At 39.1% G+C, this 18166-nt stretch overlaps 1 protein-coding gene across 1 annotated transcript in view; it reads right to left on the bottom strand.

Moving 5' to 3' along the window:
* Positions 1-18166, bottom strand: part of LOC122802338 (ras GTPase-activating protein 2-like) — a 384535-nt gene that overhangs the window by 99231 nt on the left and 267138 nt on the right. The window contains exon 6 of the mRNA XM_044071976.1: positions 16303-16406. Coding sequence (XP_043927911.1) covers positions 16303-16406 — 104 coding nt within the window. The remainder of the gene's footprint in view (positions 1-16302; positions 16407-18166) is intronic.

The following is an 18166-nucleotide window of genomic DNA, read 5'->3' as shown; positions in this document are numbered from 1 at the left end:
ATACCAGTGCGCAAAAGCACCTACTTTAATCCAAATAGTAAGCCTGGTACACGGGATACCAAGAAGAAAATAACGGCCAAAGGCCGAAAATTGCACCAAATGGCGCAAATATAAGATAACTTTATAACTACGCTAATTGAATACTACCAACAGTAACAATTTAACTATATAGAACCAAATAACTAATCTAAGCTAAACAGTGAAAAAAACTTTGAAAAAGGTGAAAATATGCAAACACTTAGCCAGAATCAAAGAGAAGCACAACCAAACTCGTCAACACGGCAAATGAGATCTGGGGATTGTACTGGTGCACCATGGGATACCTACCTAGCCACGAGCCAACCAGAAGTCTTCCAGCTTGTAAATAGGCCGGGGATCGGCTCTGATCCCATATGTAAAGAATGAAGGTGAGATAACATCAAGTTTTCTTCAGAGAAATAATTTTCTGGATATTTTCCACAACAGGGGACTAATCCACCCAGCCTTGAAGGATTACTAACCAAATGAAAGTTCCAAGTAGCCTGTTTAACAAGAATACTTCCGCGTCAAGAAAGCTCAGAGTTTTTTTGCTGTCTTTATATATGGAGCTTTGCTCGAGCTCCTGACAGAGCATGAGAAGGGCACCTTAAAGCTTTAACAAGCTGGACATTGGCAGGAGTTAGGGCCCAAATAACTTGGGCTAGTGCAACAGTGATCTAATGCTGATCATCATTAAAACCTATCGGCTTTACAATAAAGTCCTAAAGTATGCACCTGTCTAGTTTTTGTCCATCTTTTACTTGGATCCTCGACATAGGATCTTGTTGCCTTTTCTTATTTGCTAGAGTTTGGCATTTACTTTCTGCAATGCCTTGTAAAGCAGAGCATCCATCAGTACAATGCTCTACAGTTCCCTTTCCTTAGCACATTTCTGATGCATATTCATGCTGGCCACATCCTTTATTATTTGCTTATGATGTGTTCTTTGTTCAGTCAATATTTTCCTATTTTTGGTAAGTGTTCTCTTCTTCATCTGTCCCTTCATTTAGTTCTGTTATTAACCCCTGGTAAGCTACAAAGTCTCTTGGATACAAGGTGAAAACTACCCAAGCTGTCCTTGGGTCGAGTTTTCCCACCCTAACTTATTCCCAAAATCATGGTTCCTTAGATATCTTGATCCACTTTTTACTTGCTGCTTCCTTCTATCCAACTACAGAAAACTTACGAAGCAGTAATGGCAGGAAATTTGCCAGGACACAAGATCCATCATGAAGGCCAAGAAATTTAGAAGATTTACCTATAAGTGTCTCCACAGCTACTTCTATAACCCAAGCAGATTGCACAAAATGTTTTCCCTTGTTGACCAGAGATGCTACAGGTGCAAAGATGAAGATGCATGTGATTGGGAGCACATACTCAGGTCACACCCTAATTTAGAACACTTCAGATCAGCCCTTTAAGAAGTTCTAAAACTACTAGGTGACCATATTACATTAACAAAGGAATTATTTTGTTGATTTACAGCACAGAGAGTTGGATGAGTCTAGGTAGAGTAGGTCACTGCTAGGATTGTTAATGTTGGGTGCAAAAATGACTAAAACAAGTGGGAGACATAGGTTCATAGGTTCATACTAGGCTATCTGCCCTAGGGCATTTATAAGCCTAGCCAGAGTGTGTTTGGCTTTCGCCACCCATTTTAAATGAATTTTGCTATGCCCTTTTTCGAGGTTACTATACTGTGCCTCTGTCTAACAGTGACACAGAAGTGATATCCGGGGTAAACCTACGATCTCCCATCCACTCATCAAGATTCCTCTTGAAGAGAGTCAATGAGGGACTCTGCCTAACATGGACTGGGATTTTATTCCAGAGTGAAGGGAGCCTCTGGGTTATGAATCTGTCCCCTCCAGCATGTCCTATTTATTTCAGTGCTGAGGTTCAAGTCTCTCGAGCGCATAGCTCGATGGAATTTGGATTTTCTGAGGTGCAGCATGTCCAGTAATTCCGGGTTGGACATGGCTTTATACGTCAGGCACAGATCACCTCTGAGCAGGCGCTGGAGTTTCTTTAACCGGGCAGCATATGGCATCTGTTTGAGCCCTTTGATCCTCTTGGTGAGGTACTTTTGGGGTCTTTCCAGTTGCTGTAGGTGTCTGGTAAGGTACATCCCAAAAGGGGCATTGTACTCAATTATGGGCCTGATGAGGGATGAGTAAAGAGGCACGATGACCTCCCCTGATCTAGATGTGAATCCCTTCATGATTAGGTGGGCTATATAAAATGTTTTTCTAACCACTTTGGCCACGTGGTTTTCAAATGAGAGATTGCTATCAACTTCGGTTCCCAAGTCCCTAATTACTTTTTCCGTACTTAATGGATTACCACCTATGTGGTAATTTGTGGGCACTTTGTTTTTGCCAAAGGGGATGACTATACACTTTTTGGAGTTTAGCTTGAGGCCATGGCTCTGGCAACAGTTGTCTGTTTTTATGAAGCCCTTTTGTAGGATGCTTTTGTCGGCTGGAGAGTCGATTATGGCGCCTAGTTTGCAGTCATCTGCGAACTTGGTCAGCCACAGTCCTTCCGTGTTGGCCTGTACCTCCAAGAAATATATACCAAACAAGAGAGGTCCCAGGACTGAGCCTTGTGGGACGCCACTTGTAACTGGTTTGGAGTCTGACATGGCTCCAGCAATTCTAACCATGTGGGTTCTGTCCTTGAGCCAGTTTGCAACCCATCTAGTGACATAGGGGTTTATATTTAAGCTGGTGAGCTTATCTATAATGCCCGAGTGGGTATTGTATCGAAGGCTTTTGCGAGGTCCAGGTAGGCTGTGTGGACCACCTTCCCCTCATCAATGGCCTTGGTGACTGTTTCAAAGAAATCGACCAGGTTTAAGAGGCAGGATTTGCCCTTAACAAAGCCGAACTGGGTAGGATCCAGTGTCTGTAGGTCACCAATATCTTTATTTATGAGGTCCATGATGATCCTTTCCATAGCTTTGCAGACAAAGCTAGTCAGGCTTATGGGGCGATAGTTTCCAGGATCCGTTGAGGCACCACCTTTGTGGAGAGGGACCACTGTTGCTGTACGCAACTCTTTGGGTACATATCCTGTAGTAAGGCTGAGACTGAACAGTAGTTTTATGTTTGGGTTTAGCTCTTCTTGGAGTTCATGTAGGACGCAGCCCAGGACACAGTCTGGTCCCATTGATGCTGTGTTTTTTGCTTTGGAGAAGGCGGCTCTTACCTGAGCATCTGAGATGTCAGGGGGGCAGCACTCTGCTGGGATAGATATTTGCCCTTTTGGTGGGGGGGGGGGAGAAGTTTGTGCTGAACCTGTCAGCTAGGATGTTGGCAATCTCTGTGGGTTTGGTGTATTTGTTGTCATTTTGGACTAATTCTGAGCATATCTGGGAATTCCCACCCAGGTTCCTAACATAACTAAAGAAAGCCTTGTGATTATCCTTAGTGTCCTGTGCAATTTTTCTCTCGAAGCTGGCCTTAGATGATTTTATGAGTGCCCGTAGTTTTTTGCTAATACAGATCAGAGATGCCTTCCCTTTTTGGGATTTTGCTCTATCATGTAGTAGCTTCCTCCTTCTATTGTATAGTTTGTTTATGGCTGGGGTCCACCAGACACAGGACGCCTGCCTTTGGAGGATTGGGTCTTGGTTTTATTTGGGATTGCGTGATCCATGCATTCCTGAAGGTGTTCATAGAATGCGTTTATAAAGGATTCTGCGGTCTGGGGCGTATTTTCCACAGGTCCGGGGGCTTTGAAGGATTCCACCTCGGTTTTGAGGAGTGTGAAATTTGCTTTAGAGAAGTTTTTCACTGTGGTTTTCTGGGCAGGGGGGGTGTCGGGATGTGAATATCCAGTGAGATTAGTTTATGGTCTGATCTTACCAGTGAGGGATACACTTCTGGTCTGGAGCATAGAGCCCCCATGTTGGTGATGATCAAGTCCAGTATGTTTTCCCCTCTTGTGGGAGTGGTAACAAGTTGTTCCATAGCATTTGAGTTTATAAATTCTAGGAACCTTTGGGCTAGGGTGTTGGAGCTAGAGTAATGCTCCCAAGTCTATGTTTGGGTAGTTGACGTCGCCCAATATAATGGTGTTTGGAGAGACCTTCATATTTTCCAGTGTTCTCAGGAAGGCCGAGTGGGGTTCCTGGGTTTGGGAGGGTGGTCTGTAGCAGGCTATAAACTGGAAGGCAGTTTTACCCACTGTTAGTTGCACATGGATAGTCTCTGATGCTTCGTGCTGTGCCACCAACCTGGAGGTGTGGGTATCTTTGACGAATATTGGTACTCCCCCTCCTTTTGTGGTTCGGTCCAAGTTTTGGGGCTGAAAAGCATGGTATGAGGTATAACCTGGTAGTGCTGGGGTGCTCTCGGCAGTCTTGAACCAGGTTTCTGTTACTGCACAGATATCGATGTTCTCCATGCTAAGGAGAGTTTCGAGTGTGTGCATCTTGAGGTTTAGACTTCTGGCGTTGAGTAGCATTACTCTTAGTTTCTTATCCCTTGTGATACCTATGGAGGTGGGTTTGCCTTTTGAGCCTTGCCTAAAAAAGGCACTATGGGGGGTGGCAAGAGCCTTTGCCAATATCCGAAAGCCCAGGGGTGGCAGGTGCAAGCCGTCCCTAGCGAAGCATTGTAGTTTGTCGAGCATGTCATCCCAGACTGACAAGCATTGGATCCCCTTTGAATGACACCAATACTTAAGCCAATTGTTGAAATTGATCATCTTGTCTTCATATTGTGGCATCATTCTTGGTGAGGGTATGATGCTACTCAAGGTCAGGGTCATATCAGCCTGGGCTACATGCTCAAAAAGCTCCTCTATGTCTCTTTTCATGTAGTCCAGGGAGGTACGTCTCAGGTCATTCTCACCAGCATGGACAATGACAGAGTCATATTTGTACTTCCTTGGAGTGACCTGAGTGCTTGTGTTATGTGGCGGATCCTAGCGCCCGACAGGCAGCTCACCGTGACCTTCTCCTTGTTCAGCCTGGTGAGCAGGACGTCAGTGTGCAAGATGATAGAGTCAATTATTACAAGTGTATCAGGTGTGTTGTTTAGCCTTAAGGGCTGTGACTGTTCGGCACACTGGCTTTGTGAGCTATGTGTTGCACGTGTTTTGTTTTGGGGTAATGGTTGCTTGGGTGTCTGCTTTGGAGGTTTCTGCTGCTTAGGCAGATTTTTATTTAGAGCCTCTGAGTATGTTTTTGTGTGTTTATGTGTTTGGTTTGCTGTCGTGGTAGGTCTATGTGAGACTGGAATTGTAGTGAGTGTGGTTTCCTTCTCCTCCTGACTGGTTATGCCAGTACTGAGTTGAGAGAGCTTAGCCTCCAGTTTGGCTATATGGTTGCATCTCTCACATGTGTTGGAATTTGTTGGGAGGAGGAGAGGACTGTCTGTGTAACATGAGGCAGTTGTGACATCGCCTCAAGATTCCCAGATTCACCAGCTGGACCGGAGAGGAGATTGACAACTGACCTTTGGACATGCTAGAATAGTATTGGGAATTCCTTTATAATTGAAAAAATGGGCCAATGGGGAACAAGGTAGTCAAGGGGAGTTTGTGAGGGTGTAGTGCTTTCAAGTTTTTAGTGCTGACTTATATAATTGCTTTAGTGAGCAAGTGCCAGGCTTTAGAGTAGGAATAGGGTGTTTATTATGAAAACTAGATCAGTTCTAAGGGAAAAAGTGAAGAACAGACTTTGTGGAGCCGAAAATGGTTTAAACCCAATTAAGCGGAGCTGCCCGATGGTGCGCTATGAGCAAAATCGCGCCAAAGCGGCTTTTATACAGGGGGACCTGAAAGAGCTAGAAATTGGCCCATAGGATCCCTAACTTGGCAGATGTGTTAGTGATAAGATTAAATATAAAGGAGATTAAAGTTAGTTCTAACAAGCAAAACAGAGAATAAGCTACACACTAACAAGTGGCTTTTGTGGGACTAACATAAGCAAACAAAAGTGCAACTTGAATAGTTCATAAGAAAATGAAATGAGGCACTAACTGACATGAAATATGACACCTGACTGAAATGGGAAAAATATTTCATACTTAAGGATATTACATAATGTGGTTATATGTCAACATTTGAATAAACAAGAATTAGGAGATACAGAAGCAAGTGGCAGCTTTTGAATAAATATTTGGAAAACCTTTGATTTTTTTTTCATAGGGAAAAGATGTGTATGAACCTATACATACTACATTCCTATACTATTAGCTGATTGTTGTCAGTATTAAAGTTTAAAGAATGTACCAATGACTACTTTTGATATGTTTCATTATGATACATACTATTGTGCCAACTTTCAGTGCATCTGTTTTTAGAAAAAAAAGACTGCATTAAAAATGTTAGAAACGGGACCTTTCACTGAGGACCATAACACTTCTACAAACAAGAAATTTGGAACTTATGCTTATAATTTCTGCAGGTTTATTAACAACAGTCCCTATTATTACAACCACAGGCTCCTGTAATTCCTTTAATACTACAGGACATTTCAACTGTAATATGCAGAATATTGCATATATAGCTGAATGTCTAAACTGCTGTGCTTTCTATACTGGTAAATTATTTGGAAGCTCATGGGCAGAATTTATGAGCATTTATATACAATTAAAGATAAAAACTGCATACACACTCTACACAGGAATCCCATCTCTTGCAGAGATTTTAAAAAGTTATCACTCGAGTTAATCTGGATGCTGGTGATGAGATCCTGACCTTTTATTAGAGTAAAAAATCCTTTACTTTTTAAGTCTGTTTTAAAGTAAAATACTCACTTAGTACTTTAAAGCTATTTTTAATATTTTACTTGTATTCCTTAGTGCACTTTTCATTACAGCTACTTATTCAACCTTTTCTATTTTATTAATCATAGTCTGTCATTTAGCTTTTGTTTTTATGTTTGGTTTTGGTTAGTCACATGACCATTACCTAGGAGTACCTTTAACTGTGTTATTTATTGCATTACTTACCTTTTGTATGATGAAGTTCTGCTATTAAAAAGAATGAAGGTGCTTATCTTGTATTTAATAAAGTTTACTAAAATGCTGAGGAATAAACTTTCAGTTTTCTTAACAGTGACTCCTAATCTGTTTACTCGGACAGAGGGTGGTGCATAATAGGGCCATTTACAGAAGTCCATTACAGACTTGTTTTCTATTTCCTTCCTCCTTGCCTGTGGGCTGGACATTCACTAAAGCAGTTTGGAAGTATGGCATTAGCAGAACAGACTCAGTTTTTGAATGGAATGCCACAAAAACACACATCAGATTATGCTAACGGCTGAGTGGAACAGGCTCTCACATGCTCTGACAGTTAATTTCCACATAAGGAATGACACTTTGATACAGCAACCATTTTTCATGGCAAAAACATGGCACTTTACATTGCAACATGAAAATGCATTAGTTTAAAAGATATTCAAGTCAGAAACAAAGTTTCAAATTATTTTATCTTTAACATTCTTTCCCTCTGTCTCTTCATCTTTACCACTTTATCCTAACACTAACTGTTGGGTGAAAAAATAAACAGGTCACATCATCTGTGTTAATGAAGTAACAAGTAAAAAATGAAAATAAATCAATTCATCTGGCATTGGATTAAAAAAAAACATAAAAATGAGGTAATGATGATGTTTTACTGCTGGAAGAGTTGGAAAAAGAGGAAGAGTAGGATGGCATCTTTCTTTCAATGGGTAGAAGGTCTGTATCTTTTCATTCTGCCATGCTACTTATGGATGTCCACAATCAAATCTCTATCCATTCTACCCTTACATATATAACAAGTTGGGACTGGTCTGGATTTAAGTGATACCTGCCTTACTTACTTACCTGTTTGTTTATTTACTTACTTTGGTTATTAACCGAGTAAGCAAACTGGTCCAAATATCCTTTTAAGGCATGGCATGGGCTGAACCAAAAGATAAATTGACATATGTTTAACTTTTATTAACAGACACTGTATATTGATACAGCATCACATATTGATGGACCATACTTGCATTTCATGCAGACATTTAATTCTTACAATTAACATATTAGAAGAATTATGTTACATGCAGCTAAAAAAACAAGATTAGTTAACTATCAATTTAAATGTACATCACATGAACATAAATGTGTTACATAATTATGCATCTTTTACATTTTATTTGGAATTTCATAAAAGCAGCAAATATTCTTATTCTTGAAATGTGGACAGTGTCAATAATGAATCCCCACCCTTTAATGTGGCTCATTAACGGAGTGATATTTATAAATTTCTAACAGATTCTCTTTTTCCCTAAAAGTAGTATGCAACGTACCACTAAGCAAATCAAGTGGCGGTATATTCCACCTTGCTGATAATATTTTTCACAATGATCTTCCCTAAAATGAGGTGAAATTGAGGTTGAATTAGAAGGGTTCCATCTTAATTCTTCAGGGAGTAGGCTTGAGTGTTTTATTTTCAATGTTCTACAGCTGACATTCGGACAGGCTCCACCTTGGTATGCTCATCCAAGCTGGAAAGGTATACGTCCATCATATTACCTTTACAATAAGCTGGAAGAGGAAAGGAGTGTCATAGAAGTAAAAGGACAGCAAGTACCCAGGCAAATAGTGGAGAAAGAAATTGGACACACAAAACATCAGAAGTAAAAAAAAAAGCAAAAACAAAACAAAATAAAACAATGGAGAGTCGGTATACCAGAGTAGTAGTAGTATTAATAGTACATAATACAAGTAGTCTGAGAAAGGGAAATGGAGAAGATGCAAGCAGCAACACAGCAGAGAAGACTAGATACTGCTGCTATTACAGAAACATGGGTCTGTGACAAGAACAGGTGGGTCATGGAGGTGTCGGTGTATTCACTGTTTTGAGGTGATGACGGGGATAGATGAGTAGCAGTAATCTGCATAATGAAGGGTGTCAAATGCAAATAATGATGGCAAAGGAGCAGACTGGATCTGATCCTAGGATATGCATCTTGACACTTAAGGTATAGCTAAAAAGGAAGAGGTGGTACATCAAATATAAAGTATTGGTGGTCAGATACATCAGGACAATAAGAAGGGACTGGGCAGACAGTAAAACAGATGGATAAGAGGAAAGGGAGTATCCTCATAAGGGATCTGACTCTGCCAGGAATAGATGGCATGATATTGGGCTCCAGGGGAAAGACAGGGAGTAATAATCAACTGAGGTCTTGGATCATGATGAGTTCAGCCAGCTTGAGTGAAAATATATCAGGAAAAATGGTATTCTAGATGTGGTCTTACCTAATGCAGGCAGAGTCAGGAATGTACCGCCAAAAGTGATCACTCCACAGTTTGATTTAGTCATGGGGGAGAGTAAGAATCCAAAGACAAAAATTGAGGAGTATGGAGGATTTTGTAGAGCTGAAGTATAACTGTGAAAATGATTTAGAGGTTTAGACAGAAGCAAATGAATGAAAAAGTTATACATGAGTAAAAGATGGAGAATAAAGATCTATACACAATGGTTTGAATAAAATACAAAAAAGGGAAAAAGAGGAACAAAAACAGCGAGTCCAAGTAGGAATGTAAGGCTAGTGATTAAGGTAAAAAAAGGACTTGCATGACATGTAAGGAAGGTAAAGGAGGCATAAAAAGGCAAGTAGAAGGTTACCAAAGGTTTATGATTTTTACTCCAGTCCCCTCTGACCTTTGAGCCTTCACCAACCAGTTTACTGCCTATATGGTGAGGACAGCAGTGGTTTAAAATGAAAGGGAGTTATCAAAAAGGGGCCTAAAAGGAGAGCAAAGACTTTTTAGGTATACAGCAGAAAGATGGAATTGAAGGCTAGACATTCCTGGGCTGGGTAAGGACAAAGGGGAAATAAAGGACGACAGACAAAACAAGAAAAAGGTAAGTACATTTTCACCTCAGTGTCTATGAAGGAAAGGGACTTAAAGGCACCATGCCGGGAGAGAAAGTTAGGGCAGAGCAGGCACAGCAGTTACTGGATACAAAGACAAAGCAGTAAGAGGCAGAAAAGGAAACTGATTCAGCAGAAGGATCAATGTGCGGTCTTCCCTGGTTCCTTAGAAATCTGGTTAGACTGCTGGTACATCCCCAGTAAAGAAATTTTACAGATCATGGTCTACTGTAGACTGTAAACTTGGTACACCTGTAAAGATGTTGGAGTACGGACATATTAATGTAACTTCAGTGGTGAAGTGGTCACAAGGATAATTCTGAAGGAAGGTTTAGCTGCTTTTCCATAGAACAACAAAGGTTCATGACCAGAAGGAACTGTTAACCAAAGCTTATTCAGCTTTATGACAAATTTACAGCAGAACCCGAATGTTATTCACTGGTATATATGATCTCCTTAGACTTTACCAAAACCTTTGACTTGGGCTCTTATAGGCAGAAGCAAAGAAACCTGCAAGGTATGGAAGCAGAATTGAGGATGTTGAACTGAACTGTTGCATGCCTGAAGGACGGGACAAAAAGGATTGGGGTGTTAAGAATGATGTCAAGAATAAAGGAAGTGACTAGGGAAATACCACATGGTCTGCCTGGCCGCAGTACTTTTAGTGCATTAATTTCAGACCATATCTGGGAAAAACAGGACCAGCTTCTTCAATGATGCCTCAAAAGTAACTGTGGTGGTACACAGTTGGATGGGGGTTAGTCTAAGGAAGGAATGGGAAAGGTTAAGTGGGGAGAAAGATGTAGTTGAGTATCAGTGCAGACAAATGCAAAGTGCTGCAAGTTCTGCATTTGGATCCACAACCACCAGGAGTATGCAGCTGACAGTGATACAACAGGAAGCCTGTTGTCATTTTTGCTTAGTACTTGTTGCACTTTATTGATCAACTTTGTTTTCTTTCATTGCATTTGCTGTAGTATACTAAGACTACTCCTAATGTCTGGCCAATGTTTTGGTTGCAAACCATTCCAAAACCAACCCATTTCCAGTTAACACATTTCAGTTAGACAATCAGGTAAGGCAGACACTCTTGGGTTGTCAGTTAGTTGAGAAAATCGAGTTTACTGGATATTATAACAGCCAGCAAAAGTGTAAACTGCACTGGATAATATTATAAAGGAACCACTTAAGTTGAGGGATTGTGACTCTTGTACTTGATAATATTCTAAAGGAAACACTGAAGAAAAGCACCAGTGGAAGTAGTAAAAATAAAATATTGCAGACAAACAAATAGCGTATTCCCACTTTATTCTCCGCTTTCGTCTTAAACTTCTTCAGAATGATAAAACACTACAAAATACCAGTGGTTTAAATACTAAAACATCTTAAACCAATTAGTCAATTATCCAATAAAAGAAAAACAATTAAACAATTAATCAAAAAGAAAACTAAGAACCAGGTTTATACCTACATAAAATGCAATAAAAAACCTGCACTATTTTTATTAATGCGTAAATCACGATGCTTTAAATAACATTTTATATTGATAACATCATTCAGCCCAGGGGGTGAATCAGATTTTAATCTGATCTGCCAATCTGTTTCACGTTGTTGTATAAAGTTCTTGTAATCACCATCCCTCATGTCTTTCTTACAAACTTCCAAGATGGAAAATAAAAATTTCTTAAAATTGGGACATATCAAGGAATGCTTAAACAAAGCATTAGTGTCATCTCTTTTTTTAATACTGTAGAGATGCTCCCTAATGCGTGTCTTCAATTGCCGAGTCGTCATACCGACATAAATGCCGGACAGGCAGAACACAAGGCAATGTAAACAACGCCAGTGGAGCAACAATCTACATAACCAGGTACCATGATGGTTCTAGGGAAGGAACTAACAGAAATATAAGGACCAACGGAGATATACCTGCAAGTATTGCAGTTATAGCAACAGAACATACCTCTCCTGTTGCTAAGCTCATAGCAGTGTCCACCATTATGATTTTCCAAAATCCTTTTTAAACTGTAGTTATTTTTGTGTGTAAAAATAGGTTTGTCACCTAAAATGGCAGACATGTCAGAATTTCCTTTGATCACCCTCCAATTTTTTCCAATCATGTCCATTAACCGCTTAGAATCAGAGTTCATTTCTAAGCAACATGCCAAAGAGTGGTTAGTGTTGTTGGAATTACTTTTTTTGAACATTTCAGAACCATTTTTCAAGTTGGTTCTTAGAAAAGAAGAATAGTGTGTTCGACGTTTCTGATAAACTTCCCAAGCTATATCCGTCAATAAAGCCCTATCATATCCCCGGTCTAAAAAAAGGGAAATGATAAATCTAAATTCATGCAACAAGTCAACATCACACGAGGTCATACGACAGGCTCTGATGAACTGTCCCCTTGGAACATTTCTCATCACATGCCTTGGGTGACCACTACGGTGATGCACATAGCTGTTACTAAAAGTTTTCTTCCGATGTATTCGACTCTGAAACATCTTTTCCTGAGAATCCCAAAATAGAAATACATCCAAAAAGTTTGCACTAAGGCCAAAACTGCCAGCAACAAACTTTAAAAATGGAGAAAAGGAATTAATGTCAGACAAAAAAACTTCTACAGTTTGTTCATTGCCTTCAATGATGAAGAACAAATCGTCAACAAAACGAGAATAAAAGGAGATGTTATATAATTTGGTTAAATGTGGAATAAATTGGTGTTCCCACCACACCATAACGGTGTTGGCATAAGCGGGGGCAGCCGGGGAACCCATAGCTACACCCCTTCTTTGCCGATAATAAACTCCATCAAATAAAAAGAAATTGTTTTGTAAAATAATATCTAAAAATGTGCAAATTGTAGAAATAATGTTGTTACTAAAGTTAGCTCTATGGGTACATAAAAAACTCCTAACAGCCTCTATTCCATCTACATGAGGAATACAAGTAAATAGTGATATGACATCCAAGGTGAGAACAATATGTTTTTTGGGATCAAAAACACCACTTAAATTGTAGTGGTTAATTTTCTCCAAGAAATGCCAGGAGTCACGAGTAAAAGAAATTTCTTCAGTAATAATAGGACCCAAAAATGCGTCAATCACTAAAGACAAACCTTCAGTAACACTGTGTGGAGAAGAAATGATGGGTCTAAAAGGTGGTCGATTGACACTTTTATGAGTCTTCGGTATTCCGAACATAACACCAATTCTGGGTTCGTCAATAAGACAAAACTCATACAACTCAAAGCTGATGTCACCAGACATTAAAGCTTCATACAAGTGCGAGTGAATCAACCTGTGACAACGATGAATGTCAAAAAGAGTAACAATATCATATTCATGGGTGTTGTCTAAGATTTCCCTCATACTGTTAATGTAAGCTTCTTGAGTCATCACCACAATGTTACCTCCCTTGTCACTCCTCATAAACCTAAATTTGCCAGTCATGCTTTTCAAATTTCGTAAAGCATCTTTTTCTTCTAAAGTCATGTTGTTATAAAAGTTTGGTTTAACATTCAACATTTCATAAGCATCTTGTATACAAATGTCTTCAAATACCTTAATGGTGTGTGACAAGGCAGGGGTATAACAAGACGGTTTGACAAAACCTGGTTCTTAGTTTTCTTTTTGATTAATTGTTTTATTGTTTTTCTTTTATTGGATAATTGACTAATTGGTTTAAGATGTTTCAGTATTTAAACCACTGGTATTTTGTAGTGTTTTATCATTCTGAAGAAGTTTAAGACGAAAGCGGAGAATAAAGTGGGAATACGCTATTTGTTTGTCTGCAATATTTTATTTTTACTACTTCCACTGGTGCTTTTCTTCAGTGTTTCGTTGTTTGGTGGTGCACTTTTTCTGGTTTTTAATATTCTAAAGGAACCACTTAAGTTGAGGGATTGTGACTCTTGTACTTTATGTGTATAAAGCTAAATATTAGCCTGTCATGATTAGATGCACTTTGAAATTCTCAAATGCTGTTATCCTGTCCATAAATAAAACCTGCTTTGCTACAAGACTCTGACTCAAGATGAGTTTATGAGATGAGCCACCTTTACATGGGTAAGGGGCGAGTAACAATGTATGGGCATTAATATGCTGATTTGGTTAGATTTTTATGTAGCCGCTGTATTTTCTTTACATGAAAAAAACATGGTAGGGTGTTCTCATTTGATTACAGGCAATAGATAAAAGATTTTAGCTAACACAAGGATGCTAACAGTTGGAAACAAGCCCTAATATCAAATACGGTGGGAGTTACAGGGAAATAATGTACTGTCCAGGTGTGTTATGAGGTCCAGTGTCTAAAGTGGAGGGCTGCCACCTCCCAGGAAGGTCCATTATTTCCCTGGAATGCCTATCCTGGAGGTCATTATTAGGTTTAGAAAATGAGTTATCTTCTAATTTTTTAAAATTTGTTTTTATTATTAATATAATGCATGTAACTGCTGTTGGAGGGAGGAATATTTTATTTCCAAAATATAACAAACATTTAATGTCTACACTTACACACACACAAAGACAGATGCAGACAGACAAACACACATACTATGCCCACCAGTTGCAGCCCATTACTAACAGTGTATGCCTCAGAAGGATAAATGTGATCAGATGCATGAAGAAATACATAAATAATGGCCACAGTAATAGATTTTATCTCACTGCTGTCAAGCACATATAGTAAACCATTAGAACTCTCACACAGACACATGCACACTCAAACACACTCACTAGCTACTTTATTGGCTGTGTACAACTCAGATGTTTGAATGTGACCAAAAGAATAAATTAATACACAAATAATAGTCACAGTAATGGATTTCGACTTGTGGTCAGATGTATGCAGTACAAATCATTACAACTTCTTCTCCAAATGCACATACATAGACAAATTCAGGCACAAACACACATATTCTGTTCCCACACTTACTAATCATGGCTCTAAAAGAACAAAACAAAAGAGAAAAAGTGTAAGATGAAGAAAATTAAGTTGTCTTCTGCTTGCACGTTGTTGCTCTAGTTCTGTTTTTTTTTAATATATGGCTTGTAAGCAGATAGGAAACTGCATGTACAATAACAGTTTAGTCATGGTACATGGATTGTGTACCATGAAAAGATGGACTTGTTTTCTACTACATTCTCCCATTACATTAATTCACCCCTTTAAAACCTTGAGTATCCCAATAGGTTTGCATATTCTCCAAAGCCTTTTCTAATGCAGGGTAATTGCAGTTTCACTCACAGCATGAGATCATTTATATGAAATGCAAATTGCATGATGAATGCAAATAAGAAACACTGAGCCCTGATATATCTAAAACAGTCATATCCTTTGACTGCTGCCTTGCAGGAGATGTACCTTGGTGAAAATAACCACAAAATGCTACTTAACGGCAAATGGACAGTTTGGGTGCTGCTATCCTCTCAGGGAGTTAGACTTAGGGGTGTGGTTCTCTTCCTGTTAAAGATATGATTTCTAACAACAGTAGAAAATACTGCAATACAAAAATGTGTGTTACATAATGCCCAAGAATCTACTAAAAGTGTGTGTGTATAGTAATACAATGAAGTCCACTGAACATCTATTGTGAGTATTCATACACTAATGTCCAACTTCTAGTGTAGCTTCATAGGTGCCTCTTTAGAACAGATAGCTTATGAATAAGGTAAGTCTGGTGTGTGGAAATGAAAGTGAAAAATTAAATTTAACACTACATGCAAAGGCTACCTTCTTTGCAGTGAAGTGGTACAAATGGAATACTATGTATTTATTTGGGCTGCAAAATAATAGCATTAGTTTAAATAACTTTGAGAAAATGTGGTCTGTGATTACAACATTAAAAGAAACTAGAGTTATCTGTAGTAATTCTGAAAAAGAAAATATGGAGATGGATAACTTGGAAATGGATACAGTTTCATCATAATGCTCTCCTGACAATTTCTTTTTATATATTTATTCCCCTGATTTCTGTTTACGGAAATTTGTAAAGGGACCCAAGTCATTATTAAAATACAGAAGCAAAAATGTACAAACTCCTTCATTTTATGCAACTATGTCTTGTATTCTTTAACCTCCACGTTGGACATGCAACAGAAAAGTGCCAAGCAGCTCTAGGACTCATAGAAAGGATCTTGGTTACAATGTTTCAGGCACAATTCCAAAGTATAACAAGCCTCTTATGTTGCACTCAGATGCTAATGTTCAAGTATAACTTCACTAGCAGGACTAGAACTCAAAACCTTTAGATCCAGTGGTAGAAGTGCTACCAAGTAACTTACACTGAGGTCCTAAAACATTTGAGAGTCCAAACTTTTTTCCACATACTTGATAAAAAGCTTCTGCAATTATACCACACTCCCTTTCCATAGCACTCAACAGTACAAAACATGCAACATTCAGAAGCTACTTGCCTTCCATCTTGTTTAATCGAAAAAAGTAGGTATCAAAGAGTGAATAGATTCTCTCTACTTCACGATCTCCATCAATGTCGAGCTGAACATCAGCAGGGGCATGTCTGAAAAATGGGGAAAAAGTAAAAAATAAATGAATAAATTTCATCATAATTTTACTACACTTTTACCAATTAGAAATGATAAAGTCGAGAAACTTTAAAAGCTAAAAAAAGAGAGCAATTAATGCTCACCACAACAGCATATCTTTGAGAGTGACTTAAAGGTGGTATACTACATTACCTACACTGGCAAAAGCTACAGCCTATAGGCAGTTATTTAATAAGACCCCCCCCCCAAACACACGCAATAATTTCACTAAGATTTGATCAGAAAATGGAGAAATCTCTAGACATAACCAGAAGGTACAGATGTGAAAGTTACTTGTCAGAACACCCGATATTTGATGTAAGATCACTGCAACATAAATCATTGCATCTGGGTCTGCCCATCTTCAGCTTCCCATCACAGCCAAATTCTTTAAACTGTCCCAACTGATGCCTTGCACTGGTCTTGTGCTGATGAAATTAAAGGCACAAGTCATATTAGAAACACAGAGTACTGGCCTACCTTTTTTTGTGTTTTTTGAGTGAAGAGGTCACTGAAGGAAGTTTGCTTGTAGAAGACAAATAACCCACTGCTCACCTAAATAACAGGTTAGATAAGGCATCTAAAATATGTTGAAAAACACAGCTCATGGGTTATTTACTACCAAGCAATCAGTCCAGGAAATCATTAGGAGCCTAATCAATGCAGGTCTCACTATTTACTTTCTTGTTCTACAAAGGTCTAAGGACATAGCTCAGGGGTGTGTTTACAAGTCCCCACCTATCAAGGTTGGTTTTCAAGGTAGTTAGGGAGCTATTTTGTTTGATGTGGAGTGAGACACTGCTCCACAGCTGGGGATGACAACAGGTTTTGTTTATATTGCAGTGTAGGTTTAGGTCTGTAGATCAGTTACTGGTGGCATTTCCAGTTTTTCAGAGGTGTAAAGGGTTAAGCAGGACTGGGTTTTTTAGAGTCCTGTAGGCCACGCAGTGGACTTCAAACAGGAATCTACGAGAGATAAACTGATAGGGCTCTTATTCAGTCTGTGTAAATTAAGGAACTCATACTTAAACTTTTCTTGGCTAGGAGGCATTACTGTCTTTCAATTTGGGTGATGGGTTTGCTTATGTACATGCCAAAGGGGGCACTGTATTTTAATATGGGCCTGATTAGAGGGTGAGCACTGGGGGGACAGAAAATAAGTTCCTTGGACTTGGAATATACACCCTTAATAACTAGCTAGGCCAACAAGAACAATGTTCTAACAATAAGAAAAAGGTGGCAAAATGAGAGTCCATTGTCTATGAATGTACCTAGGTCTCTAACAACAGTATCAGTTGTGAGGGGGTATGATTTATTTGCTAGATGCAGGAGTGTTCTTGTTTCACACAGAGTACTACACTACAAATTTTAGCACCGAGTGTCAGCTCACGTCTGTGACTCAAGGTACTAGTGTGGTTTAGTCTTTGCAAGATATGGATATCACTTGGAGAGTTAATGACAGTGTAAAGTTTAAAGACATCAGCAAACTTTGTCAGCCATAATCCCTGACATCAGCTTGCACATCAGGGGAGTATATGCTAATGAAGAAGGGACCCAATACACAGCCTGTGGAGTAACACTACTGGAAATTCCATCCTTCAAATGAGATGTCTCATCTGCGCGAGTTGTTGGTAGCTCAGATGGATATAAAAAAGATTACATGAAGCCTACCGAAAAGAGTAGAGGAAGTTTCTTGATGCACTGGTCACATTTTCTCTAGAAGTATAAATACCAC

Source organism: Protopterus annectens, chromosome 5.part0 (assembly GCF_019279795.1).
Source record: "Protopterus annectens isolate FY-2018-M chromosome 5.part0, PAN1.0, whole genome shotgun sequence".
Classification (NCBI taxonomy): domain Eukaryota; kingdom Metazoa; phylum Chordata; order Ceratodontiformes; family Protopteridae; genus Protopterus; species Protopterus annectens.
This window is presented reverse-complemented; position numbering and strand designations above follow the sequence as displayed.